We start from the raw sequence: 15,077 nt of genomic DNA on the forward strand, positions 1-15,077 counted from the left end.
ACCAGGAGAGCTCTGTGGGGAGGAAGCAGGCGAACAGCGAGGGGAGAAGCTGAACCCAGGGTGGACGGGGTGAGGCGGAATGTAAGACATGATTTCCTCTTCATACAAGCTGCAAAGACAAGGGAGAAGCAGATACTTTATTACAAAAAGTCAGAACATAATGTTGTGTGGACATGGGTCAAGTTGATAAAAGGTAGCATTCCAGGTTTATTATCACATCATGTCTGATGCAGGTTTTGCTCTAAAATTGTGATTGGCCTTAATAAAACCAGGAACAAGTCTGCCTGTGGGTGTTTTGAGTTATTTATGAATTCATAAAGTGCATATTCTAAGGTTTCTAATGATGTCAAACACATATAAATAAAAAAAATTCTAAGATCCAACTTGGGAGTCAAGTTGTGCTTAGTTCCAGAGAAACACTTCTGAATAGAAAAATACTTTGGGAAAGGTTTGAGCTCCTGATTCTGAGAGAGCACTTTAACCTCCTCCGGTTCTAACTTGCATGTGCAGTTCACAAAGGGCGATAAAAACATGGCTGAGCAAGACCAGTATGACAAGTTCATTTAGAAATGAGGGCAGTTTTAAAAACTCTATTGCAACACTGGATGAACATACTGGTTCAATTCTGTGAACAGATGATGACTTGTAACAGCTCTGCAAATGTGACCTTCATGAAGTTTTACCTTAGCAGGATTACAAGGTCTGCATCACATGACAGCTTCTCCACACCCTGAGTACCTTCTGTCCGAATGTAGTGCACCTTTTCTCTACATCAAAAAGACATAATAAAAAAAACAAAAACATTATTTATACAATACAGTAGTTCAATTTCATTTATGAAATAGATATTAACTAACATATATTTGGGATACTTCTTCTGCTTAACTACAAAAGACTTTGATAACGTTCAGTTACCATGCATCCTTTCATTGGCGCTATTGACATAAGAACAACATGGGATTTTAGGACAGAGTGGTCTTAACATCAACAGAATATGAGTTCATCAAATCTGTGAGTTAAGGGATTTGCCCAACTGCACATATTGTAGCTAAAATCTGTGTAAAAAGGTGATGTTGGAGCTAAAAGATTTTTTCTTCACTTCTAGCAACCAAATTTAAACAAATGTAAAATACTTAGATTTTATACAACAGAAACAACTCACATTTTTCTGGCCATACTTTGCAGATGTAGTTTCCTTTTTGTCTATGCTTACCTTAATGCGTGGTTTCTGCTTAGACTGGGCTGGCGCTCCTGCAGCATGTCAAATATGTTTGGCTGTCGCAGGAATGCCACTATTTTCTCATTGTAAGCTATAACAAATGCACACAGCAATTTAAAACTGCTAATTGGTATACATTGCAGTTAAAAATGTTCACATAGGTTTTTTTAAGAAATATTTTGAAAATACACATCAGTCATTAATCAGGACAGGAGTGAAATTGAAGCAAATATGGTTGATCACATTCAATGCATAAACTAACAAGTCAGACTGATTCTATTTTTGCAAAGAACTATGTCTTTAAATACATAAAATCATAATTTCAAAACCATTAAGTTATCTTCTGAAATATGATCATCTGAAACATTTAAGGGTGGAAAAAAGCTAATCCAGAAGAATTTCTACAGACTATGATACAGAACTGCATGTACAGTGGGGGAAACAGATTTAGTCAGCCACTGTTTGTGCAAGTTCTCCTATTTAGAAATATGAAAGAGGTCTGTAATTTTCATCATAGGTATACTTCAACTATGAAAATTCAGGAAATCACACTGTAGGATTTTTAAAGAATTTATTTGTAAATTGTTGTGAAAAATAAGCATTTGGTCATCCACAAATAAGCAAGACTTCTGTCTCTCAAAGACCTCTTATTTTCTCCACTCATTACCTGTGTCAATGGCAGCTGTTTGACCTTGTTGTCGAGGTGGCTGGCTAAAACTGGCTAAATACTTTTTTGCCCCACTGTATCATATTCTGTGATTCCATGACAAGGACAAGATGCTATATCAGCACTTACAGAGAGCAGTCAGCTGCTTTGGGTCAGTTTGATGGTGACTGCGTATGGCTGCTACCAGGCTGTTACTGGGCCGTCCCATCAGAGACGCCCCTCGACTCCTGGACACTTCAGAGGCCTGAGTACAAACCAAGACAGGAGACACTGTTCACTGATCGGTGGTCACAGCTGGAGAGTCACTTCAACAGCCTCATAGTCACATTTTTCTTATATTTGTTGGACCAAAAATAGTTTTAGGAATTGAACACATCTAGCTACATCCTATTCAACTGTATGTAAATTTGTGAATTCAATATATTCTAATCATCCAACTCAATTTGTAAATTTTTTTAAACAAATGTATTAAGTATGTTTAAAATAACAGATTTAAGGCAGTGACTTGACATTAGAGTCACATTCACACACCAATATCCATATCGGCAGGAGGAAGCTGGAATTGAACCTACAACCTTCACAAGACGACTACTCTACCCACAGAACCACAGTCGCTACTGGGGAATCTGTCCCTGGTAAGCTTGAGTCATGGTCAGACGTGGGATACAAATATTGAACTTAATTATTTCAAGTAAAGTCAAAGCAAAAAGGTCCTTTAAGGAAAAGATTTGTAGCTTTTAAATTAGAGTATATTTAGAGGGCACTGTAAAAACAGTTTTCCAAAATATTTAGTTTGGAACTACTTAAAAGTTTGAGTTGACTTTCTGTAGAATTAAGACAAAGAGATTTTAAATGTTTATTAGAAGAAAATAAATGATTTGAGTAAGAGTGACTTAAATCTGTTATCTTAAACATACTTAATAAATGTGTTAAATAAAATTAACAAATTGAGTTGGATGATTAGAATATATTGAATTGGTTAAACTTAAATTAAGTTGGATAAACTTAATAAATTAAGTTGGATAAACTTAATAAATTAAGTTGGATAAACTTAATTAAATTGCTTGTTACCTATGAAAGCAATTCATTTAAGTTGATTCAACTATTTAGTGTAAGTTTTGAGTTAAAAGAACACAAAAAAGTAAGTTGGCATAGCAAAAGCAAAAGAATTAAGTTAAATTAATGTAAATAAGTCCATAAAATGAATTTAAGCCCAAAAAACACTTTTTAGAGTGTGTAGTCTGACAGAGCACAGAGATGGACTTCCTACTGATCTAACCTGATCATTCCTCTTAGCTGTAGATAAGCTGCTCCTCCAATGTATACACCCAGCTGGGAGGTTCCTTCCTGCTTCAAACACTCTAGTATTATCAAAGTCCTCAAGAAATGATCATGGGGTCTCTGATGACCCCATGACGCAGTCATCTAACCCCATTATGGGGTTAGATGACTGCTGGCCTGTCACCACACGACTGGGTCAGGACATCTTTTTGCTGAACCATCTGAAGGACATGAGAGCAGCAAGGCATGTGGAGTCTGTCTCTAGGTGACCATTACAGATTGGTTGCTTGTGTAAACCTAATTTAGCGAAGTAAACTCAAAACTTGCACTTTTCATTGGTTTATGCAGACAGAGGAGGAGCTACAGTTCTACTTTGAATAACACAGTTTCTCCTGGGGAAGGTGCTGAGATTCACAGACAGATAGATGTGTGTTGACTGTGTACCTCTCCAGCGCTGTAACTACGGAGTCTCTGCAGGTGCTGTTTGTGGGCAAGATGGCCTGGCAGTCGACCATTCTGCAGTGGGATCCGAGGGTCAATGAAGGTTGTGGCTCGGCTGTTGTGATCCACAAAGAAAGACTAGAGAAATAAAAGGCAGAAATCTTTCAAGTAAAACTGTTCCTAGATGATGCGCAAGGTTACAAACGAAGCAAAGCTGGACCAGACTAGTTTTGATTGGGATATGACACTTTAAAACAAAGTTGGTTGTATTGCTTTATGTTATTGACCAGATATATATTTCAGGCCACCGAAAAGCTGCAGATGTATAATATTCAATACACATTTTAACATTGAAGTCACAATTCTATTTTTTAGCAGCTGGTTTAGCTTCACTAAGACAATTTAAAAATTAATGCATGTCATGCATAATTTATTCAAATTATAGTTCATATAAACAATCAAAATTTCTAGTTTAAAAACATGAAGATGATCCATCCATCCATCCATCCATCCATCCATCCATCCATCCATCCATCCATCCATCCATCCATCCATCCATCCATCCATCCATCCATCCATCCATCCATCCATCCATCCATCCATCCATCCATCCATCCATCCATTTTCTTCTGCTTATTCATGTTCGGGTCGCAGAGGTAGCGGCCTCAGTAGGAAGTCAGAGACTCTCTCCTCAGCCACTTGGGCCAGCTCCTCCTCCTGGGTCTTCCTCTGGCCTCCTCCCAGTGGGACGTGCCTGGAACATCTGACCACAGAGGCATCCAGGAGGCCCGACCCAAATTCCTCAGCTTCCTCAGTGGATGCAGAGTAATTGATATGCTGTTGAGATTGAGGAGGTCTTTGAAGTATTCTGCCCACCAACCCATTACACCCCGAGTCAAGGTCAGCAGCTTCTGCCGCTTCCACCTTGCGGCCACAGCTCTGATAAGCTGCCTCAATAATGAAGGCGCACGACATAGAGATACACAACCATGCACACACACATGCACACATACACACACTCTGTGGGAGGAAGCCGGTGTACACAAACAGAACATCCTCAGGGAGAACATACAAAAGCTATGCAAAACGACTCAGGCTGGGATTCAAACCTTCATGCTGCAAGGCAACAGTCCTACCAACTGCACCACTGTACTACCCATTGAACATACTTTTTGTAATCCATTAATAATTAATAACAAAGGAGGCAATTACTGTTTCCCATAGTGTACGAAAAGCTTTTTCCCTTAATAAATGAAATCAATACAAAACAGTGCTTTACATTTGGGCTATGTTTGTTGGATGTTAAAATGTAAACACATTAAAGTGTGACAGTAAGGCAAAAATGGAAGAAATCTGAGAGGGAGTAGTCTACCTTTCCTTGTGGGTCAGTCTTGATTTCCCAGCCTCTTGGCAGCTCCAGCTGTGTGTCTGCAAACTTGTTAAGGAAAACCACCAGGTCCCTGTTATGCTGATAGCGCTCAAAGTTTCTGGCATCACGACGCACCTTCAGGATCATGTGCTTCACACAGCTGCTGCTGGTGAACATACGGTAAGCAGCCTGTGGAAGAAACCAGTAAGAAGTACTAAAAAAGTGACTGTAAGGAAAGTTATATGTTTCCTGTTTTATAATTAGTTGTGTGATCACTACCTGTGATGGATAGTTTTTTGCTTTGTAAAATCAGATGCAGAAATGCAAAAAGAATCAATGGTGGTCACTGACACCAAGTTATTAGTTAGTTATTGTAACCTTAAGGGCCCCGCCATATGGCGCACTTCAGTCCGCTGAGCGGATGTCCGCCAGACATGTCCGTGCAAGGATAAAATTTTATGACAGCGTACGCGTACTCGGTGTTGCACATTAACTAGCCGGTGGAAACAGTGTTCACATCCAACTGATTTTCATGTGACACCGGGCTGATAAGGTTGAGAATAAGGGTTATATGAGTTCATATATTGTTTCAAAGTTGACATCAACATGATAAAAGTGAACATAAAGTTGACACGGGACGTGATAGACACGTAAGAAAAAATGCTTAACAGAGACAGGCTTTATATATTCACGCAAATATTGACATGGTGAAATATGCAGAATTATAAGAACAAACTAGAAAATTACTGAAGAAATTTAACCGGGGCCTGCCAAAGTATGCCCGTCGGTTTGGACCCAGCGCTCTGATGCTAAAAATTAGCATCAGTGGTAAAGAAAGCTGCAATGTACTCGACAGCATGTAGAGAGTCTCATGGAATAGCATGGATTTATGCCATTCTGTATGTTAAAATTAGTGTATAAGCTAAAATTAGCCAAAATGCTAATGTGAGTCTAAATGCTAGCAGTAGCATGTGGAGCATCACTAGCATGTTGTTTTAATTTGACTTGCTCCATTCAATATACTAAACATGTCTAATTAATAGCTAACTTTAGGAAAAAGGGTCATGCTAATGCACTGCCTTGCATAGCAAGTGGGGGGCAGTGAAATGCTAATGTTTGTGCTAATGTTAATGTCAAATGTCAAACAATAACTGCATAACTCATTTGTTTCTTGCATACTTGCCAATTACTCATTAAGATTTATACATTAAAAAAACACGAGGAGAGGAAACAGACTTCTTGTGTAAACAGACTTCAAAAAAGAGCATAAATATAAATGTCTACTTAAGGAATTCTAAACGGAGGATAACCAAAACACAGATATCAAACTTTATTCAACTGAATGTTTCAAATAGCCAGATACACCACTGTTAGAGAACTATGCTAAATTTCCCCCCTTTAAAGGATCAATAAAGTATTATTATTACTAATCTGGTCTTAATGATCATCTTCTGCTTGTGGAGCAAAATTACCTCAAGATGAAAGTTACTTAAAGAAAACTAATCCAAAGACAAAAAAGTGTGAAGTTACTGATGGAATATTTTTACCTGCTCAGCTTTAACTATTCCTAAGGTGCTTTGGCTTTTGTTTTGTTAAGTTTTCTCCAAACATGATGTTGTGAATTATGGCTGAACATCTCTGTTGATGAGTTCAAAGATGGTGTTCATTTCATTTCCACAAAAAGCTGTGTGCGTGTGTGCTCTTGTAAGAAGCACTCACATAGTTGCTGTGCAACACAGTGAAAAATTCAGGGTGTGAGATGAACTTGACAGCCGGTGACTGAAGGAGATATGTGATCTTCTGATGATTGACCGGGGAGGAAGGGACTGCAAACAAAAAGAGAACCATTATTCTTCAGTAATGATCACGAATAATGGCTGCACTGTGTTTGGTACATGTTGCTGGTTAGCATCAAGCAAACCAAAATAATCATAACCCCTAAAGGTCTGGGGCCTCATGCATAAAGCGTGCGTGCACACAAAAAATATGCGGCGCCATATTTTAGGCACAAGTTGGCATGTATAAAAATTAACTTTGCGTCAAAGTGTGCGTATGTTTACGCACACTTTGCTCTCCTCCTTGGTGTGAAAATGTGCGGCAGCCACGCAAACTTTTTCTGTGAATATCAAACTACAAAGCGTCAAAATTCACTTAAATACACTGAAATCTGACGACATTCAGTGTTTTTTTAGACCAAGAAGTATCAAACCCGATGTTTTTTTTAATGATTTTATTTTTTATTGCTTAAAAGTAAACGATGAAACTGAACCACATTTATCCCCAGACAATAAAGCAACACAAATACAAAATAAATAAAATAAAAATAAATGGATGTGAAAACTTCACTTGAATGTAAATAGTACTTTTCCTCATTTTTTGTCTCATAAAGATGAAACGTTTCCGTCTGTGCGCCGAAGCGCATAAAATGCATCTATGGGGTAATTTTATTCTCACAAAAAAAAAAAAGAAAAAACAACAGGATCGGATCAGCAGATTAACTCCAAACAGGTTTGATTATTTTTAAGGTGTGTAGACAATCCCGTATGTACGTAGCTGCGCAAAAATGTGCTGCATTGTGGAGCGTTTTGGCTCTGGACAACATAGCCAATGGAAGGATTCAGAGGGAGCGTTTGTACAGAGATCACATTTATCTTCTGTTGATGATGGTTTATTAGTTTTTAGATTAATCCAGACTGATCACCCTGGATCTATGAGCAAAACTTAAAGAAGGAGCCGTGCAGTGCCGGTCTTGTGAGAAATTCTGTTCCCCTGTGAAAATCTGTTCCCCCTGTGTCGGGAGCGCGCATTGCAGCCAGACAAGTGGATCCGGCAGATCTGACCATTTTCACAGCGCTTCTGATCTATTTTTCGGTAAAAACTACGGCAACTATCAAAATAAAAATACATACATAAATAAACGAGGTCTTGTGTGGAGGTCTTTTTACGCTGATTTGTGTTATTTTAAACGCGAAGTTAATCGATCTTTTTTTCAGCTTTTGTCTCGTAAGCCTGACAAATAAAAGTCAATCAACAAACACAGGTTTCCAACACGTTGTGTGCATGTATAATTTTTCATTTCAAAAATAAAGACTTCCTGAAAAGATCAGAGTGTAAACATTTTGGTAAATCCCGTTCTAATGTAAAATATGACATTACTGGATTAAGGAAATGTCTAGTATGCTATCACACATATTTTTTGAGAATTTGGAAACAGGTGCTTTTAATTTCCCAAAGTTATTGGAGGAGAAGAGGAGAGAATGGATATTTCAGCTGCCTGAAATAATGTGTTCGCCCTCTATACAATGGAAACAAATTAATTTACCCGCAAAGTCTTTTACCGTGTTGATTCCTCTTATTATCAACAATAATTCCTGTGATTTTCATAACATTTCCTCTTTTTTTGACAAAGTTAGGATGGGGGAAAAAAATATTTTAAGCGCCTGATAAAATCTGTTCCCCGTCTCTAAAATGGAAACACGTTAATTGACCTGGACAGTCTTTTACTGTGTTAATTCCTCTTATCATCAACAATAATTTCTGTGATTTTCATAACATTTGCTCTTTTTTGGACAAAGTTAGGATGGGGGAACAAATTATTTTAAGCGCCTGATAAAATCTGTTCCCCGTCTCCAAAATGGAAACACGTTAATTGACCTGCAAAGTCTTTTACTGTGTTCATTCCTCTTATGATCAACAAGAAATCCTGTGATTTTCATAACATTTCCTCTTTTATTGACAAAGTTAGGGTGGGGGAACAAAATATTTTAAGTGCCTGATAAAATCAGTTCCCCGCCCCCCCTTACAATGGAAACAAATTAATTTACCTGGAAAGTCTTTTACTGTGTTCATTCCTCTTATCATCAACAATAATTTCTGTGATTTTTATAACATTTGCTCTTTTTTTGACAAAGTTAGGATGGGGGAACAAAATATTTTAGGCGCCTAATAAAATCTGTTACCCCTCTCTGAAATGGAAACAAATTAATTTACCTGCAAAGTCCTTTACTGTGTTTATTCCTTTTATCATCAACAATAATTCCTGTGATTTTCATAACATTTGCTCTTTTTTTGCCAAAGTTGGGATGGGTGAACAAAATATTTTAAGCGCCTGATAAAATATGTATGCCCCCTCCCCCTTAAAATGGAAACAAATCAATTTACCTGCAAAGTCTTTTACTGTGTTAATCCCCCTCATCTTCAACAAGAAATCCTGTGATTTTCATAACATTTGCTCTTTTTTTGAGTTAGGATGGGGGAACAAAATATTTTAACTCTTTCAGCCACCTGAAATAATATGTTCCCCCTGCATAAAATGGACATGTATAGTGAATTATTTTCTTTGTTACTTAAAATTTGAATCATTAAATGAAGCTGTTATTTCAGTTTGCAGAGGTTGTGGATTTTCCTATTTCCATCGCGGCGTCTACAGCATGAGGTTGGACATTGCTGTGAGACTTATTTTTAACAGTGGTGATTATAACATTAATATTCTTATTTTGAGTGTTAATGAAAATTTTTATCATGACTATAATTTGTATGTTTTGATAAAAAAAAATGTACTTAGCCAAAACTTAATACATCAACATGTGAAAACAGTTATTTAACAAAATTGTTTGTCTATAACTTAATAATTTCATTTCCTGTAGTTATTAAAAGTAGATGCTGTTGAGGGTCAAGAAAACCCCCAACATCCTGCATATGTACATTATTAGAAAAAATAAAAAATGCGACACACCACATTTAATTTCCCATTGGGATTAATAAAGTGGTTTTAAATTAGAATTGAATTTGAAAAAGACTGCATGGAACAAGTGTGAATGGTAATCTCATCTTTATTGAAGTCTGACAAATCACATAAAGGTTTCACAAATCCCAAACATGGATTAAAATATTCTGCTATTAGTTGAGAATAATTTAGTCTACCTTTGAAGAGTCTAGGTGTTGGAGTTTTGGAGTTGGAGCAGCTCTCATGTGACACAGATCCAAAAAACATCTGAAATGAACCTTTATTGAAGTTTCAATTATTGTACTTATTAAGTTATAGACAAACAATTTTGTTAAATAACTGTTTTCACATGTTGTTGTATTAAGTTTTGGCTAAGTACACTTGACATGAAATCATTACTGATATAAATTTGTTATAAAAGTATTACTGATTGCACTTTAAAAATTAATTAACTTTATGTTATTAAAGCTAAAGTTTAAACAGTAATGATTTCTTGGTTAATGTCAAGTTGTCATAACAAAGACATTTTCAATAATGTCAACTTCGTATTAATAGTCTCATAATTTACCGAATGACACTTTATGACAACAGTCAAAAATATTCATGAAGGCTTATTCATGTTCATGACATGTGTTATGTCATGTTTATTAACGTGTCATGACAGTCTTATTCAGCCCCCTTCAAATAAAGTGTTACCGCGCATTCTTTTACGCATGAGACCCCTGCTGATATAGAAGCCAAAACTGACAGTTATAATTTTTCAAGACAACTTTCCTTTAGTAACACCTTACTTCTGCTGTGCTAGAACTCAACAGCAAACATTAAACACAATTAATTTTAAGTTAGTAAAAGCACTAAATGTTGCTTTGGTTTCAACTTCCAATAGGCCAAGTAATCTTCATGTCTATCAGAGTTAGTTAATTTTGAATGAGTTTTTTCATTCAAAATTAACTAATTTTGAATGAAACTTTAAATTTCAAAGGGTTTCGTCAAGCAGTTAAACTACTGGTGAAACAGGTTTGTGAAATAGGTACCTGTCTGAGCAGGCTCCGATTCACCGTCTGAACTCCGACTCCCACTATCCTCCTCTGTGGCCATGGTCCTCTGGATGTTCTGGTATCTATAAGAGAATCATAACTTCATGTCAAAAGCAGAAAGAATGAAATGTGCGCTGCATATCAAGAAGTGGTGAATTACAGGACCAGGTGGGTGTTTTGGGCAGTTCACCTAAAATAAGAAACACCAGAAGCTAAGTGGTAGCCTCTCAGATATAGCAAATCTCACACAACAAACTGCTGTGAAAAAAGCTTCACGATTATGAAGAGAACACAGCAGGTGGCAGAGCCATCTCCTGAAGACAATTCAACTAAGGATTTGCTTCTTAAGTACAAGTCAATGTTTCTGTATAAACGATTACTTCGTTGATTAAACAATTTTATTCAAAAAACGATTGTGATTTTTTTTTGTGATCAAAAATGATATTAAAATAATATAGCAAGAGAAAAATCCAATCAGGTAAAATTTCAGGTGGGACAAGTTGAAAATAATAGACAAAAAGACTTTATTGTTCACAGATAATTCTGGCACAAAACTGACCTGTTGTGAAGAAGGGTGAAAATGAGGCCACTTTTTTTCCCCAAATATTTTTATTAGAATTTTATGTATGGAAGTAATTATGTGCCATCAGAATTTGAATAAAAAATGCATCTGAAATTTGAATGTTGTATATTTGTTCTTACTTTTTCAATTTAAAAATTAATTCAGAATATATTTTTGACCTAAAAAAAATTTCAGTGTCATTATTTGTACATGTATGCAAATTTCATTTGTTAAAAAAAATTCACATTCCTATTTCAGAGATCAAATTTTCAATATATATATTTTTTCAGTGTTAAAAAAATTCAACATATAAAAAAATTAAACTTTTAAAAATTCAAATGCAATATTTTCAGTGTCCTACAAATTCAACTTGCTCAAATTCGCTGTCTCAAATTCAACATCTAAAAATTTGCTGTTCAAAAATGGCGAGGTTACTTCAGGTCACAGACATTAGCAATCGTTGTCAGATTTCAACACTGAGCTAATCACATGACCTAAGCGTCATATTGAAGAAATACCAGCATCACCGAGGCCAGCGACCATGGAGGCGAACGCAAACCCAACGGTGAGTCTATGCTTTCATATTTCTGTAGTACATTTTATTTTGCGCATGAACTTTGATACATGACATTAAAGCTTGATTTAAAACACGGGTTTGGGCCGTTGTTAATCTTACGCCATGTAATGCGTAAGATATTAGTTAAGATATTAGTTCTCGCTACCCGCTAGACCTCCACCCCCTTCTCTTGGCTGTCCTACGCCCAATTTTCCCCTGTTTTATTTAAAAAAGGAGTATCACTTGCGCCAAGTCTAGAATCTTTAAAGATAACTGATGGGTAGCGACTTTCCGGGTTGTTTGTATGTTGTCTTAGGTGAGACTGATCAGGCGGTCTTAGTAAAAGTCGTAATTTTCCAGGAGATGCTACTGCTAATGTAGAAGCTAATATGGCTGCCTTGTGTGCTTCAAGGAGGGGCTGTGAACTCTTCCGACATTAATTATAACCACAACCCCATTCTGTTCATCTACGGTATTGTTCATGTGACTTCATTTATGAATAAATTTATACATTTATGGTCATTATAGCGTCATCCAAACGGCTGCTTCTCTTATCTGACAAGTGTTGATATATATTAATTTACATTCTTTTACTTTGCGTTACAAAACGTCGTTCTGTTACCTAGCAACATTACAAACAACCTCCCTTGTTTTTTCATTTGATTTTAACTCATTTTGAAGAAAATATATGCTTGCAAGTACAGCTGTTAACTTATTAAAATCATTTTAATCCCCACTACTTTGTATCTCCAAAATATATCTTTGGTTACAAAGAATGTTTGAGCTATGCTAAAATTTGTGATTAATGTTGTAATTAAAAGCAAATTCTGATTAAGTTAGACACAATTCAATTCCTGAACCCCACAGTGCCTTGATAGAGGTACATTTTAATTGGATAATTTAATGTGTAGCATGTATACTATCATTCATTTAATTTATTACATAGGAATCTGCAATCAAGTACATTTTGAGTTCTCTTGATCCCTTCTTTGTGTTTTCCAGGGTGTAGATTCCCGAAATTGAATGGGAGGAGAGCGGGCTTCCTCTTCAGGAAGAGTCAAACGTCACAGTACCAAATTCAAGTTGTGCAACTGACTGACGAACAAATGGACTTAAGAGACGCAGTAAACCCAAAAGGCACATCACTGTCTTTTGGTTGTGACATTTATATTGGTGCAGTTCTGTTTTGTGAACAGTTCTTCACTCTGTGAAACTTGTCCAGTTTCAAAATTCAGCATTTATGAAATGTAAAGCTAAGTGCTGATCATATTACCACACAGGTAAAATTTGTGATTTGGAAAAGTGAGTCATAGTGCTTTTATGGTAGACATGTTAAAGAACTAAAATGTTCTACATTTGTGAGTTGATTGTTCTTTTTTTCTCAAAAGGAACCTAGTAGGTACAGTTGTGTAGGACCTTAATTTTCTTGCATTATAAGAATGGAAAAGTTAAGTTTGTCTTATGTCATTTATTTTCTAATACTTCAAGCATAGATGAATATTCAATAAAATATTGCATAAAAACAGTTTCCGTTTCATATTTCCTGTACAAACAGTGCTGACTCAGAAACTCTGAACATAGTTACTCTAACATTTAAGATTTACAGGGATGCTTGACAAACATTTCAGGTACTTAGTCGTCACTTCAAAGAACAACTTAATGTCAAGACTGCGGTGAATGATGAACAGTATTTGTAAAAAAAAAAAAGAAGCTAATAATAAAACGACTTTGTAATTTTACTTAATTGCCATATTGAAATGCAATTATTGAACAAATGAAACACCAATGCACTGAGTTCTCAAAGAAGACCAAAGCCAGTCCCAACCGATTTAAGACACCATCATGTCAGCATACAGAGCCTGGTAGGTAGAATAATGGCTTGGAAGGCGTAAACGTTCACTGCAGGTGGATGAAGTGGGCTTGTGGTTTGGTCCAGTTGACTGCACTACTTCAGGCTTCAGTTCCTGCCATGGAGCCTCCCAGCCAACCCAAAATCTCATGAGCTGGTGCAGATTGTCTGAAAATGCTAGGAAAAGTATAATTTTTTTAGATACATGGTGAGTTTCCTGTAGATGGAATCATTCATAAAGCTGACTTTGAGATATGACTTTATGCGAATGTCTTTTCCATCTAAGAAACTAATGAATATGAATGTGATGTCCTTCAAAAATCATGCTGGTATAATACCAGCATAATACATTTGTTATTTATCATTCTCAAAATAACAAACATTGGCCAAATGTTTATACAGACATTTTACCTTCTTTGAGAAACTGATGGAGAAACCCTGTCACCTGCAGTTTCTGCTTCCAAGACATCATCGCTGTCGTCACCGTCATCACTTTGCTTCTTCACCTGTGGCCAACTGATTGACTGCAGGACCATCTGTAATTGTAGAAATAGAAATGGCTCCAAACGATCATGGAGTCTATCAAAAATATGATCCATATGTTCCTTGAAAAGAAAAAAGAAAAAAAATGTCAAAAATCAAGCTTTAATCAAGCTTGATTTGATGTTTTAAATCAAGCTTTAATGTCATGTGTCAAAGTTCATGCGCAAAATAAAATGTACTACAGAAATATGAAAGCATAGACTCACCGTTGGGTTTGCGTTCGCCTCCATGGTCGCTGGCCTCGGTGATGCTGGTATTTCTTCAATATGACGCTTAGGTCATGTGATTAGCTCAGTGTTGAAATCTGACAACGATTGCTAATGTCTGTGACCTGAAGTAACCTCGCCATTTTTGTACAGCGAATTTTTAGATGTTGAATTTGAGACAGCGAATTTGAGCAAGTTGAATTTGTAGGACACTGAAAATATTGCATTTGAATTTTTAAAAGTTTAATTTTTTTATATGTTGAATTTTTTTAACACTGAAAAAATATATATATTGAAAATTTGATCTCTGAAATAGGAATGTGAATTTTTTTTAACAAATGAAATTTGCATACATGTACAAATAATGACACTGAAATTTTTTTTAGGTCAAAAATATATTCTGAATTAATTTTTAAATTGAAAAAGTAAGAACAAATATACAACATTCAAATTTCAGATGCATTTTTTATTCAAATTCTGATGGCACATAATTACTTCCATATTTATGCTTTACAGACATACAAAAAACTAAAAAACATGAATAAAAAACAAAAAAAGATGAAAATTAAGAAACATACAGTGCAATCCCTCCCACCACCCAAAAAAACCCATACAAGGTAA

At 36.0% G+C, this 15,077-nt stretch overlaps 1 protein-coding gene and 2 long non-coding RNA genes across 13 annotated transcripts in view; 1 reads left to right on the top strand and 2 right to left on the bottom strand.

Annotated features, from left to right (window-relative positions):
• The window catches only part of LOC103482413 (E3 ubiquitin-protein ligase HECW1), a 129,682-nt gene that overhangs the window by 22,717 nt on the left and 91,888 nt on the right, over positions 1 to 15,077 (bottom strand). For all 11 annotated transcript variants that reach the window (XM_008438550.3, XM_008438549.3, XM_008438553.3 and 8 more), the window contains 8 exons: positions 10,738 to 10,823; positions 6,697 to 6,803; positions 4,981 to 5,166; positions 3,612 to 3,746; positions 2,016 to 2,130; positions 1,214 to 1,310; positions 684 to 767; positions 3 to 109 (listed from right to left, as the gene is read on the bottom strand). In XM_008438550.3, the coding sequence (XP_008436772.2) occupies positions 3 to 109; positions 684 to 767; positions 1,214 to 1,310; positions 2,016 to 2,130; positions 3,612 to 3,746; positions 4,981 to 5,166; positions 6,697 to 6,803; positions 10,738 to 10,823 (917 nt within the window). The remainder of the gene's footprint in view (positions 1 to 2; positions 110 to 683; positions 768 to 1,213; positions 1,311 to 2,015; positions 2,131 to 3,611; positions 3,747 to 4,980; positions 5,167 to 6,696; positions 6,804 to 10,737; positions 10,824 to 15,077) is intronic.
• Positions 11,369 to 13,383, top strand: LOC145549473 (uncharacterized). The gene is made up of 2 exons (XR_014085466.1): positions 11,369 to 11,867; positions 12,861 to 13,383. It is a non-coding gene; the product is annotated as an uncharacterized LOC145549473 (long non-coding RNA).
• Positions 13,398 to 14,653, bottom strand: LOC145549472 (uncharacterized). The gene is made up of 3 exons (XR_014085465.1): positions 14,457 to 14,653; positions 14,119 to 14,312; positions 13,398 to 13,884 (listed from the first exon to the last, which is right to left on the bottom strand). It is a non-coding gene; the product is annotated as an uncharacterized LOC145549472 (long non-coding RNA).

This window comes from Poecilia reticulata, chromosome 20, assembly GCF_904066995.2.
Source record: "Poecilia reticulata chromosome 20, P_reticulata-male-v2, whole genome shotgun sequence".
Classification (NCBI taxonomy): domain Eukaryota; kingdom Metazoa; phylum Chordata; class Actinopteri; order Cyprinodontiformes; family Poeciliidae; genus Poecilia; species Poecilia reticulata.